Genomic DNA, 14,529 nt, shown 5'->3' on the forward strand with positions numbered 1-14,529 from the left:
CTTTGAGTTTGATAAACCAATCCAACACTGCCGCCAGTATACGCCATTGGTTTACTTTTAGCTTGTCCCTTATGGTCGAGTTGATGCGATCAAGCATGATCTTGCTGGCCTTACCTATTTCTGACTTGGTCGGGTTTATTAGCCTGCACTTAGGGCTATTAGCGAAATATTAAAATACATAAGTATAAATGCTAAAATACAATGTACATATAAATACAGCAAAAACATGAAGAAAAGAGCAAATTACATAGTAAAACATCCACACATTCATTTTTACCCATTCATCCACATGTACACCCCCACACACACCCCTGCATCCCATATTCACTCATAAACTATCACTACCACAAGATCACACCCACTGACCTTACACACCACTTATTCAAACTCTATCTCTACTCATGCACTAGTAACTACATACTCAAACTCCTTCTCGGCACACACATACTTTCAAAAATGAATTACTTAGCATATTAAGATCATATTAAATGAGAGAAACAGAAAATATATTGCACATAATAATGTTACCTGCCCCAAGGCCGCGAAGTGGAATATAAGGGCTGACAAGTATGAAGGAGCAATTGTTCATTGAAAGTGTTATTGATATTATAAGTGTATTGTTATGCCAATAGTTTTTGTCTCGCCTGAACTTTGTTCAGGATGGGACTTAGTAATCACTATTTCTGTCTGTCCGTCCGTCCGTCCGTCCGTCCGTGTGTGTGGGTGTGTGTGTGTGTGGATGTATGTGTGTCCGTCCGGAGCTGTATCTGGGGAACCGTAAGACTTACGGCGACGCTAGATGGTGGGAGGAAGGGTATCCAAGTTTGCTCAGTAACAGTATGTTTTCGTGAAAAATATGCAAATTAACATAGCTAATTTGCATAATTTATGCAAAAATCAGCGCAAATTGATAGCGGAGTTTGTGGACAGACTATCTCAAGACCCGTCGGGCGCATGGTTATGAAACCTGGTGACAGGAATGATACACACCTGCTGATCACCTGATTAGTTTTTCGGCGAAAAGTATGCGCATTTAGTTGTTAATTTGCATAATTTATGCGGAACGATTCTACAAATATGGTTGGAAATCTGAAGAAATCCGCCTTATGGAGCTGTATCTGGGGATCCGTAAGATCCATAAGGCCTATGATGATGAAACGTGGTAGGGGGTAGTATGACCAGAAGATCTCAACCCGATTTGATTTTCAGCGCAAAATATGGTAATTAAGTACCTAATTTGCATAATTTATGCATAAAATGCAAAACCTATTTTCTCGGAGACTAGGGGTCGTACGTTCTTCAAACTTGGTGGGTGGGTGCATCTTCACCCCAGACAGAACAAGTTTGTATTGGTTAGTGCGTCAAGGTCACCCGAGGTCATCCAGGGGTCATCTGAGGTCAAATGACTAAAAACTGTTGTATGGGCACGAAACTTGGTGGGTACGGTCAACATAACGTGGTAGGGGGTAGTATGACCAGAGGATCTCAACCCGATTTGATTTTCAGCGCAAAATATGGTAATTAAGTACCTAAGTTGCATAATTTATGCGTATTTGATGCGTATCAAGCAAAAAACCCTTGTGAACAGCTTATCTGGAGATCCGTATGGGGTACAGTGACGTAACTTGGTGAGGAGTAGTGGGGCCAGAGGTTCTTGACCTGATTAGATTTTGAGCGTAAAATATGGTAATTAAGTACCTAATTTGCATAATATATGCGTAATAAGCACAATACCTTATGAACAGATTATCTGGAGATCCGTATGGGGTACAGTGATGTAACTTGGTGGGGAGTTGCGTGGCCAGTGGTACTCGACCTGATTAGATTGTCAGCGCAACATACTTTATCCAATTTCGTGAGGTCAAAGGTCGTTAAGGAAGCATCTTTCTGTTTTGATTTATTTGATGAAATAGTTCTTTGGTATTGCCAAATTTGATTTTTCCAGCGCAACATACTTTATCCAATTTCGTGAGGTCAAAGGTCACATACAAGGTCAAAGGTCAACTGAGGTCACCAAATCTTTTAATAATTAATTTTCAACTGTGTATCACATATCCAAATAACAGCTTGATCGGTCATGTAATTAACTAAATATGACGACTTTAAGATAGTCGCTTTCCATGTAAACTATAGCAAAGTAGCACTTTCAATGAGTGATAACTCGTAAAGGAAGCATCTTTCTGTTTTGATTTATTACTTTGATGAAATAGTTGTTTGGTTTTGCCAAATTTTTGGAAGGTCATTACGGGGTCATCCGAGGTCACTCAGGGGTCATCTGAGGTCAAGTTATTAAAACTGTCGTATGGGCATGAAACTTGATGGGTACAGTCAACATTTCAAGCCAAATTTTTGGAAGTTCATTTTGAGGTTACCAGGGGTCATCTGAGGTCAAGTTAGTAAAAACTGTCGGATGGGCATTAAACTTAGTGGGTACACAGTCAACATTTAAAGTCAAATTTTTGGAAGGTCATTTCGGGGTCACCAGGGGTCATCTGAGGTCAAATTAGTAAAAACTGTCGATGGGCATGAAACTTGGTGGGTACAGTCAATATTTAAAACCAAATATTTGGAAGGTAATTTCGGGGTCACCAGGGGTCAACTGAGGTCAAATTAGTAAAAACTGTCGTATGGGCATGAAACTTGGTGGGTACAGTCAACATTTATAGCCAAATTTTTGAAGGTCATTTCGAGACCACCAGGGGTCATCTGAGGTCAAATTAGTAAACACTCGTATGGGCATGAAACTTAGCACAAGGGGTACAGTCAACATTTAGAGCCAAAATTTTAGGTCATTTCAGGGCCACCTGGGGTCATCTGAGGTCATATTAGTAAAAACTGTTGCATGGGCATGAAACTTGGTGGGTACAGTACAGTTACCATCAGCCAGATAATCGTGCCCAGCCGATAACCGCCAAATTCATTTACCTCTCTACCAACAGTTATCGCAAAAGCAGGCGGTCACAAAAGCAGGCGGTCACAAAAGCAGGCGAGACTCGTGGTTCGAGAACCGCCTTTTCTTTATATGCTCCTTAATATCAATATCATCAGTGAAGTTAAGGTAGAGACTTTGGGATCAGGTGTTGGCGTCATTGGTGAAGGTGGACAGAACTCTTGGGCAATACCAGATGAAGAACAAGAGATGGATAGAGATGCAGAAGATCCACGGGAAATGGATGAAAATGGCGGTGAGGAGAAGGATGAGAGCAAACCAAATCAACCAAAGAGAACAATGGGTATGAACTTTAATATTAGATTTGCTAAATTGCTTCTATTTCTTTCCCTAAACTTTTAAGAATAATAAATAATAGTGGTGTTAATAGTATCACAAATATGTGACCTCTTAAAATGAGCATGAAGTTGACAAAATAAAATATTCCAGATTTGAATTCCTTTAAAAGGCATCCCAAACATGTTACAGCACAGGGGTTGTTTTTCCAAAAATCAGCATTTCCTCCAGAAGTTCTTTTGTTTTGTTTTCCATTGAAATTTGCCATGTTTGATGGTCTTGTCTTATTTGAAGGAGGATTTTGTGATCCTAGCATCCTCTTTTTATGACATTTTAAGTAGATATCCATGAAAAAAGCTTATATTCCCAAAAATTCAGTTGATTCTGATTTTGCGTAAACTTGCGAGTTATGCATGATTATGTGTATTACACTGCTCCATAGGCCACTGTAGTAATTTCGTTCTGGTATACCAGAACGAAATTCAAATTTGACAATATTTTTGCTAAACGAATTAATCTGCAAGAAATTTTTGGTACATAAACATTATGTAGCCAGAGGTTTCCAGTGGTATAAAAATCTCAATTTTTTTTGAGAAAAGTGGGGGCATGAGGCTGTGGATCACGAAATGCCCTTTTAAGTGCCCTGGCGACTGTTTACGCTTATTTGTGGCGGGCTGTTACGCTTATTTTGTGGCAGCAGGTAACATATTGTGTAGAGAGCGCTTCCAAGAAACTCAAATGTTGTACTTGCAGAATTGCAGGCAGACTAAAGTTGATAAAATAAGCACCAGAAGATAAAGTTTATAAGCTGTAGGATCTTGTTGTTGTAATAGGCTACTCTAGTTGAAGTCCATACATGGAAGATGTGACCGTAATCTCCCACACAGGGAGTGTGAATTTCAAATGGAGTCACACACTCGGGTATTACCCCACTTGAAATTTGCACTCCCTGTTTGGAAGATTGAGGTCATGTCTTCCACAGGGGGTGTTTGAAATTTGCATTCACTTTCTGGAAGATCAAGGTGTGTGTTCCACAGGGGGTGTTTAGCACAAAAAGGAATAGCCCAAAAGTAGCCAATTGATGAAGATTAATGCAACTTTGCACCTTGTAGGTCATGAAGATGATGATGATGATGACAGTGAGGAGGAAGCAACAGTTACAATAGACCAAACTGAAATAGGTGGCTTCACAAAAAGGTAAAAACCTGAGTCATTCAGTACCATGTCACATTTGTAATAATTGTCTGTTTATTTGTGTTTGTCAAGTGTTGTTAAAGAGGTGTGGTCCAATTTTTCATGTTCTGTTTTCTATATCTTAGATAGAGGTCTACCATTAAAAAATGTTTCCATATCTTAAGTTGTATTGCTCCAGCAGATTTGATGTGACAAGCAAAAATGTGTATAACAATGCCCATAGGATACTACACACACTTCTGGCGTGGTTGCCACGTATCTCTACGTTTTTGTTCACAACATTCAAACAAAAAATATCTCGGGATAATGAGAAAAATATGAGCTTTCTTCTGATACCAAAATCTCAAGTTTTGATGAAGAGAAATGGGGGAAGAAGCTGTCAATCGGGTCAAGGACCTTGACGTGATAGTTGAAATGATGTATACAGGCCTGGATGTTCGAAGCACTTACTGTCTCACTTCATCCCATTTCATTACATCGTTTTAAATCTGAATGTCCAGATGTGTGTAAGGTTACCAAAACTGTCCAGTGCCAAGCATAATTGTGAACCATTTCTAAATTCCTAACTTCATCTTAAGTCCCAACAAAAAGTTATCTTAGGCATTATAACCTTTGGACATATGTGACCATCCTCTACAACTGAGCCCGGATGTCGCCAGTGCCACTATTGAGATATGCTCCATTGAACTTAACAATAAACAATAGGAAACAAAGGATTTATTGACTGTTTTATTGATTTTTCACTACTTAAATGTCAAGTACTATAGACATGATATACATCATTTTAAAGCTAATTTCAAGCAAAATATTTTGGTTGAATATCTCAAAAATGATGATTGGCGACTTCAGGGCTCAGTTGTGCTGGATGGTCACATATATGTTACTAATTACGCACTAGAACTGTAAGTAAAATTAGAGTACCATGATGGAAATGTAGACTAATGTAGAGAATTGCATTTTATGTTCTCTCATATATGTGATGCGATCAAGCAAAATCAGTTGGAACTCAGAAATATTGATTTTGAGATATAGCCAAAGAAAGGAAGTATTTCCCTTTGTTTCCTTTTGTTTTGGAAACTCTTCAATTGCTCATATCTTTGGAACTTGTTGCTCAATTTCAATAGAGTTTTCTGCAAAATGTAACTTTGTAAATGCCTTTTACTATCCTATAAGAAACTGACAATTTAATTTTTCCGAGTTCCGACTGATTTTGCTTGATCGCATCACATATGGAGAGAGTGTCAAACTTGGTTCAAATTGAATTAAAACAAACAAATGGTTTTCATATACAGGGTGTCCCAGAAAAAATTACCGGGCAAACTAATTTGGCTGTAAGTTGAAAATCAAGCATTTAAATCAAAAAATTTAAAAAGCAGCGTGTAGCCCATGTTATTTTGCATCTGACATGTTAATTTTACTTGAATCGGTTGACCAATTGCGAAGAAATGAGCGATTACATAATGCATGCGTCAATGCAGTTCATTCCAAGTTTGATCAACAGGCCCTATTTCATATTCGCTCACCTCTTCCTAAGTGCTGTGTATCTCATTAAATCTAGTCCTCGTATCTATTTTATAATCGATAATGTTTTGTTATTCATGCTTTCACCTTTGAACGTGGACGACCTGAATTCAGTCAATGAATAAGGGTAAAGCTGATGAATGAAGACATTACATCTCAAAAAATAACAACAAGCCCAACAACTCATCCCGTCTTCCAACAATGGTTTTTGATATTCCGACAGGTTGGTTGGAGTGGACATTATTTTCATAAATGATGGTTCAACAATGGGTTTTTAATTAACATGATAATAACTGGACAACCAGCATATAGACCTAGCTGTCAAACTCAGATTGTACTCCACTTATAGCAGTGCAGTCTATGCCCATTGCTTCAATGTCTCTTGTCAAACATGGTTGGCGAACAGTTTACTGCCCGTCAAAGGGCCTTCGTTGTCTTACTTGCTTACTTGCTTGCTTATGTCGACTTGTCTAGTCGGACTCCGCTGTTCTGCATGCAGTTCCTAATGTCTTGAGATATGCAGAAACACACAGTGCTGTGCAGACCCAACAAGATTTCAGACGGCTATATCACAGAAGGCCTCCTTGTGAACAAACAATCAGGAACAATTTCAAAAAGTATCAGGAGAAAGGTGCAAGCCTCAACCTGAATAAGGACAGGTCACTGAATAAGGGCAGGTCAGGGAGACCAAGAACTGTACGTACTTTGCACAACATAGCCGCTATCAGACAAGCCTTCCAACGCAATCCCAGAATGAGTGCAAGGCGGAACAACATAATGTCCAAATCCTCATTTATCAGGGTTACTCGTCTGGACATTTCCTTCCATCCCTACAAGATTTAAGAAGTTTGTATTACCATTTTATTGGAAATATTCCAAAAATAAGAAAGAAAACCGATATTTTTAACCAGCTCGAATTCATTCTTTATGTTGTCCAATATGTTAATATTTTCTAAACGAAGAAAGATATTTACAAGTACTGAGTATCATGTAAGGTTTCATTTTAATATTGTAAAGTTTGTTTGTAAGAAACAGATTGAACAAGATGAACAAGAAGGATTTCACCAAACAAAATATAAAGCATGTTAACCACTAGTGCATTGTGTTGAGTGAACTTTCTTGCAAACTTGGAATGAAGTGAATTTGTGCATGTGTTATGTAATCGCTCATTTCTTCGCAACTAGTCAACCGATTCAAATAAAATTGACATATAAGATGCAAAATAAAATGGGCTACACGCTGCTTTTTAAATTTTACGATTTGGTTGCTTAATTTTTAAGTTATAGCCAAATTAGTTTGCCCGGTAATTTTTTCTGGGACACCCTGTATATATTTCATTTTTGATGGGAATCTCTGTATTTCTTTTACAGTAAACAAACAGAAACATCCGATGATCTTGACCTGTCTTTAGCCCTCAAGAAGTCATCAACACAACCAACCGCAGCATCAGGAGCCATTCCTAAGAAGAAAACCAAGAGGAAGGGAAAGAAGGCAAAGTAGTAGATGTTGTAATTGTTACTATCAACTAAGTTTTTACAAAGCAAGAAAACTAACCATTCAATTGGGTCCAGTCTAGAATGTGCTATTCCATTTAAAATCCACACTACCCCCATGGAAGATTTAGCGCAAGTCTTCCACAGAGGGCGTATGAGTTTCAAGTAGAATAGACATTAGGGTAACTTCCATTTCAAACACTTTCTCCAGTTGTGGAAGATATAGGTAAAGCTATAATACAGGGGGAGTAAGGGTTTCAAAATGATTAACACTGACCAATTACATTTGAAAAACATACTCCCTATTTGGAAGATATTTCCAAATCTTCCACAGGGGTAGTGTGGATTTCAACTGGAATAGCACAATAAAGATGGTTGATTCATTATTCCTTTCATTTGTGGAATCAAGCAAGAATTGCTCGCAGAGGGCGAGATGGCCGAGCGGTTAAGGCGTTGCGCTGCCGGCCGGGAGAATACGATCGGCGAGGGTTTGAGCCTTGGGCTTGCCTTAGGTGAGAATTCTCTTCCTCTCCCTAAATGTTCCTATGAGGTTGGAAATCCTATAAATTTGTTCAGTTACTTTGCAGAATAAAATTGTAGAATTTCTTCTCGCCCCCATACACTTCTTAGCACGTGCAGAAGTAGGTAGTGTGTGTGCTCGTCTCGTGGTTCGGAAGTCACGTAAAGCTGTTGGTCCCGTGTACAGGAAGAGTCAAACCCTGTGCACGTTAAGTGTCAGAGCTATTCGAAAAGAGAAGGGGACCATCCCGGTTCTGATATCTGCAATCAATCCTAGGTTCCAGGATCAAGTGTTACGAAATGTGGCATATTATAAAGTAGCTCTGTTGACCAAGACTAAGAAGAAGAATGCTTTAATTTTAAACTTTCCACACACAGGGTAAACTTGCGCACTTTCCGTAGCCAGTGCAGAGAATCACATGAAAGCAACCAACTTTTCCATGGCAATAGTAATTTAACAGAATGATTTACTTTGTGTTTCTTCATGCACTAGAACTAGTTACAGTGAGTTCCAGTGAAAATGTATTTCCATCAATCATAATGATATATACCGTAAACGTTCGCCTAATGGCGCTATGGACTCCCTTGACATAACTGGAATTTAGACACAAACTAAAAGTGTCCTCCCATAAAAATTCCACCAACAAACAAGGGCACGTACCTTAAATTCTTGTTGGGATTTTTAGAGGAGGGAGCTCTCTATTTGTACATGAAGTGTATCCCAAGGCAAAGGAACCCAGGTGCGCCATTAGGCGAATGTTTACGGTATACTAGTATACTGTGCTATATTTTCTCTAGTGTCAATAAAGGGTTTATTGCAAACACACGAGTATGGTCATCACTGGTGATTAACTGAGATGCATGTTCATCTGGAATTCACTGAACAGGAGTTTACACCTACAGGTAACAGCTGTGGGTTTTTGATACCACTGGATACAGTCCATTTGGCTTCTTCGAGAAAGTGACATAAGTACGTGCTCCCCGTGCACATATTTACATGTGCTTAAGGTACACTTGTACACACATGAAGTAACTCCGATAAAGTTATCAACAGTACTGACATCACTCTCTCAAGGAAGCCAAATAGACTATATCAAGATTTTGTCATATGTGGCATGATCTGATCCATTCAGACCAAAAGTCGGACATTTTGAAAATTGAGTTTTTATCATTACGAACTTTCTCAGTACCTTACCTTGCTGATTTAGAAAGGGTTGTTATTGTTCCTTATTTTTGCTTATATCTCAATTTCATTAATGCCGACTTTAGTCCGCTTGGATCAGACTGTCATATTATTTACGCATATAAGTTGGAACTCCAACTATTATGTACTGTATCACAGTTTTAAGTCTGGAGTTAGTGGTTTAGGAGATCCTGCATGTAGTAGAACAACTTTTGTCATCTCGCAAATGATATGAAAGGCAACTCGCTCTTGAGTTGCACATATGACAGACTGTGGGATTGTCTGTTATGAAAATACCATATCCAAACCAAGGTAAGGTAGCCATTGCAATCTTGACTTGCATAAAATGGGGAAGTTATTTGCAATGGATGAAGGTAATGAGACAATATTCAGTAACTGATTTTTAACACAAACATGTACTTCAATGTGAATGCTGTTGACTGATTTCTAATTGAAGTTCAGTGATGTATGACAGGGTTTTACTTAATCGGTGGCCTGTTAGCCAGAACCAATAAATTTAAGCGGTGGCCTGAGATTTAAGCGGTGGACGTACCCCATGGGCCAGTTGATTTTTGAGATGATAGACAAAAGATATGAATTAAAGTATACGAAAGACATTTGGGAGACACTTTCCATTCTGCCTCTGCCTTTTCATTTTATTTTCAGGTTTTTCTTGATCTTGCGTTGTGCTGCTGCTGCGACCAAGTTGCAAATTGTGATGCGATTGACCTTTTCTTATGTAGGCCTTATTTCTTAGATAGGGAAGCATTACTTTTTTGAGGTACAGGGATATCTTACATATTTCTTGAGATTGCTTTGAGATTTGTGATGTGTTCAAATCAACATATCTGTAGCATAATTTATACACTCCTGGAAAACAGTAAAAATACAATAAAAAGTGTTTTTCATGCAGCTATAATTAATTTTAATGTTGTTTCTATTGAATATCCTATGTAACTTGTGGTCATGTGGGAAATGCTTGCCAACAAGTTAGAAGAATTGTGCACCCATATTGGTTTTGACACTTTTACTATACGGTGGGTTGTACCATATTGTCTTTCAGCTGGTTCTGTGTTTTTTTTTTGTTGTTGTCGCATTTCCAAAATTGATTAAATGCTTGCAATTTCTTAACAGTAACCACTTTAATGTGGCTCCCTGTCTTCTGGCCCTTTTTGCCATTGTCTTTCAACAACAGAATCTTTTTCCCATGTTCTCCTCCGAAGTCTGTTAAAGCACGCCTCAATTTTTCTTCAGAAATGTTAGTGTGTTCCATCATTTGTGCTACAGATGTGTGTATCGTGAGAACTTGTCCACAGCAGTGGCTGTTTCCTGTCCCCAGGATTGAAGGCGACTATGAAAGAAAATGGAAGACAAATACAATGCAAATATAACTCATATGTACTGTGTACACTTAAAGGAACCCGTCAGTAATCACAACATTATGCCTTATATGATAGAAAAATAATTATGAAGCACGAATCACATGGAATTGAATTGAATCGAATATGTTGGTAACTTTTATTTACCAAATTACCAGACATAAATTTTGATAAACCTTGTACCTATACTATCATGTAGTATACCCATCACACCTTTGTTATGCCACACACGGATAGCTTGGTTGAACAGATATTTATCAATGACGATTTGGGGAACTGCTAGCAGCATGAGGTTTTGTACATTTTGAGGGGTTAGCCTGCTCCTATATTTCGTCTTGACACAATTTTGTGTCGAGAAGACCCTTTCACAGGCTGCACTAGCCACAGGTACAGCCATGACAGTTGAGATTAACTTCGCCATATTGGGGAAATCAGATTTCTAGATTTGTGCGAACATGCTATGCAGCATGTCTGTGTACAACAGCAATTTGACCTGTTTGAAGCTGCGGTCAATAACTATGTGCACAATGACATCACTGCCTCACTAATCAGATTACCGGTCTGTTTTTAGGATTGTGAGGCAATTGCATTATTTAATTAGAACCCCACTTCTGTTTTTATGCAGTGTACACTCTTAAAATTATTAAGTGCTGTTCTTCTCAGTCAGCAAGTATAGGCCTAGCCTAGATTCATGTAAGTTACTGTAACATTATTTGTTGTATTACTTGTAAGTTAAAATTTAATCTTCTAGTTCTACACTAAACTGCATGAAATTTTACCCGTTGGAACTGCAACAGACACATCTTTGCTGTCCAGTATACCTTTTAAGGTGGCTACTTGAAATTTGTGCAGCTTAAAGCCTGTTATTTCGGCTGCAACTTCAGAGATGATCTCTTATTCCCTAATTCGTGAACTCAACCGTGAATAAAGCATTTTCAATCCCGCCCCGCCCCTCCTTGCATACCTGCAATAAAACATTAATATACACATATATTGGGGAGCACCGAGCTTCGGTTGATAGACTGAACTCCCCTCCCAATCACACCTCCTATACCTTGCAAAACATTCTTATGCAAATCGTTAGCTTAGCTATTGATTGAAAATATATTTCCGTAACCCCTTCAATGTTCTCCATTTTAGTGCAGTCAGTTGCCGTTGTTAAGGATGCTAAGATTGTTCAAAAATGACCGTTAAAGTAAAAGAGCTACAACATGATGTTTAATGTTGAAACTTAAATTACATAAAAATCATCATCATCATATTTTCATAGTAACGACAATCCAAGATTCCAAGAATTAGATAAGACTTACAAAACGTAAAATAGCATATTCAAAATATATTGATTTTATTGAGAATTTTACTCTCTTCTGTATCATTGTTGTTGCTGAGGAAAAAGAATGCCTTCCTACACATTTGCTTTACGCTCTCTACCTTTTCTACCTAAGTCTCGTTTTTCAACAGGCAACCTTGTTCTTTCTTGTCCTCATTTTGGCAGAAAGAAAGTTCATGTTGGCATTTTTTGGCCCTTTCTTTCCTAGCGCTGAACATCCCATGATCTCCTCGGCATCTATATTATGGGCCCTGGCTGATTGGGTCTCTTTGGGCAACTGTTCTGTGACAATTGTCACGAAGTAGCGCTGATACTGTTGTTCCAAGACCACCACAGTGGCTGATAAGCATGCCGTAATCATCTTACAAAACAGATCCATATCTGATGGTTCTGCCCGTAACTCTTTCAGAGCAGGATCGCTTTCACTAAGGGGCCTACCAAAGAAGTTTGAGTCAAAAGAGATTTTGGATCAGCTGCTGCTTCCTTCAATTTGGATAACACCACTTTCACCACTGAAATTCCATCCACCTGGCTAATCCAATTATTTGCAGACACATGAAACACCTGCATCCATGGACCTGTAAGTAACTTTCCAATCAGGCCAAGTGCTTTCATTTCCAAGATTCCAATCTCACTGTCAAAGTCTTTCTTAATACTTTGAATCAAGAAATTGAGAAACAGTTGGTGGCGTTCAATAAACTTCCACAGATGTGAAATAGAACATGAAGACGGTTGCCTCGATATCTTGGTATGAGACCCATAGGTAGATCATTGTCTCTTAAGAAGGTTTTGAATCCTTTGGGATCACCTTTTCCGTCCTGTGATTGACGATATCTTTTTCAATTTGCCGTAGAAGTAGTGATGTAACAGGATTAACTACCATATCAATTAGGTGCAAACAATTTTTGAATATATTGCACTGCACTACAAGCAGGTTGCAATCATCACCTGTGTGTGCCATCATGTATTATCAAAGAAAGGGGTTACTAACATTTGTACCACCACAGATGCTTAGTGTTTGCACCAGTAGCACAAAGACAAAATAGTCTTCAAAGCCTGGCAGGCCTACCAAATAAACTTTATGGTACTAAAGGTCAATAACTCTACTCTTCTCTTGTAGAGTAATGATTGCATTCTTCAACAAAGCATCGACCCATTTTTGCTGCTTAGCTTGTCCTATTTTCGATGGATATAATACTTTTTTTTAAACTTCAAACTGATCAAAACAAGAACTCTTTACCATGGTATTTCTGTGGACTAGGCATATCTTTTGTTTTGAAATCACTGATTTAACACTATCGTTGTACATTGTAATTGGCAACCCTAGCAGAAATTCTATACAGCAAGAAGTGTATCAAAAGTGTATCAAAGTGTATTAAAACTGTATCAAACGGCAATTTGATACAGTTTTGATATACAAAGGGTGTATTGAAAATGTATCAACTGAAAATATAGGGTATCAAAACTGTATCAAATACCACCTAACTGTATCAAAAATGTATCAAAAGTGTATCGAATTTGAACTTAGTTAATTTTGGCCATGCTTGTGGTGTATCAAAAGTGTATCAAATTGGATTTTGCAGTTTTTTAGTATATGTAAAGTGTATCAAAATGAACTTAGTTCATTTTTGGTGCTAGATGTATATCAAAAGTGTATCAAATTGGACTTAGTCAAATTCTGGCTGCCAACAGTGTATCAAAAGCGTATTAAATTGGACTTAGTTTATTTTGGGTGGCTAGAGGTATATCAAAAGTGTATCAAATTGGGCTTTAATAAACTGACCTTTTGCAGTGTATCAAAACTGTATCAATAACTGATCACATGTCTAGATAATGACTCATCATTTTCAAATTTGCCCATGTGGCATGCATGCAGTTAACACCAGGATTTGCATTTGGAAATGTACTGTATTTTAGAGCAAATTATGGTGTTCATGATGAAGATACAAACATGCTTGTAGACTGCACATTAGGTTACAATGTAGTTGTAATCAGGGACTGTGATTAAAGAGGATATTTTATTGACTTTGTTCTGATAAGGTAAGCTTACTATATATTATATATAGGGCCTCTATGTATATATTATTAAGCATGAATATAGCACATGCCTGTATAGTAAAAAACCCTGCTGAATCTTGTTGTTATTGGTAGCCTTTTTGTCTCTTTTTTGAGGGTAACAACTTCAGTGACAAGCACTGCTTTCCAAGCAGGCCCTCTGATGTATGTATGTTCCATTTTGGTTGGGTTTTGCTTCTTTTTTGCAATACATTCTCACACATTTGTCCTATTGCGTTGTAATTTTGAACGTTGATAGGGGGAAGTGCATTGAGCTGTTCCGTGATGGGGGAAAGTGCTAGAGGTCAGCATTGGCAGTAGAGGGCAGTGTTGAATTTGAGCTTGATTAGACTAATTTCAAAATTTGACCTTTGACCTCTTCACTTTAAGCTTTGGGGTCATTAATGTTTGCAAATATGTTTAGATAATGTAAAAATAATTCTTGTTGAATTTGAGCTTGATTGGACCAATTTTGAAATTTGAAAAACTGTATCAAAAGTGTATAAAAACTGTATCAAAACTGTATCAAAAACTGTATCAAAAGTGTATCAAAACTATATCAAAAGTGTATCAAAAACTGTATCAAATGTGTATCAAAAAATGTATCAAAAGTGTATCAAAAAAACTAT

General features: G+C 37.9%; 1 protein-coding gene across 2 annotated transcripts in view; it reads left to right on the forward strand.

The window, feature by feature from the left end:
* The window catches only part of LOC140160721 (exosome complex component RRP45-like), a 48,684-nt gene extending 38,080 nt beyond the window's left edge, over positions 1-10,604 (forward strand). The window contains exons 10-13 of one of the 2 annotated variants that reach the window (XM_072184018.1): positions 3,049-3,233; positions 4,339-4,423; positions 7,312-7,439; positions 7,470-10,604. In XM_072184018.1, coding sequence (XP_072040119.1) covers positions 3,049-3,233; positions 4,339-4,423; positions 7,312-7,439; positions 7,470-7,471 — 400 coding nt within the window. In that variant the 3' untranslated portion in view covers positions 7,472-10,604. Of the gene's footprint in view, positions 1-3,048; positions 3,234-4,338; positions 4,424-7,311 lie in introns of both variants that reach the window. The other variant, XM_072184017.1, reaches the window with a different exon arrangement.
* Positions 10,605-14,529: the final 3,925 nt, after the last annotated feature.

Source organism: Amphiura filiformis, chromosome 9 (assembly GCF_039555335.1).
Source record: "Amphiura filiformis chromosome 9, Afil_fr2py, whole genome shotgun sequence".
In the NCBI taxonomy this organism is placed as follows: Eukaryota; Metazoa; Echinodermata; class Ophiuroidea; order Amphilepidida; family Amphiuridae; genus Amphiura; species Amphiura filiformis.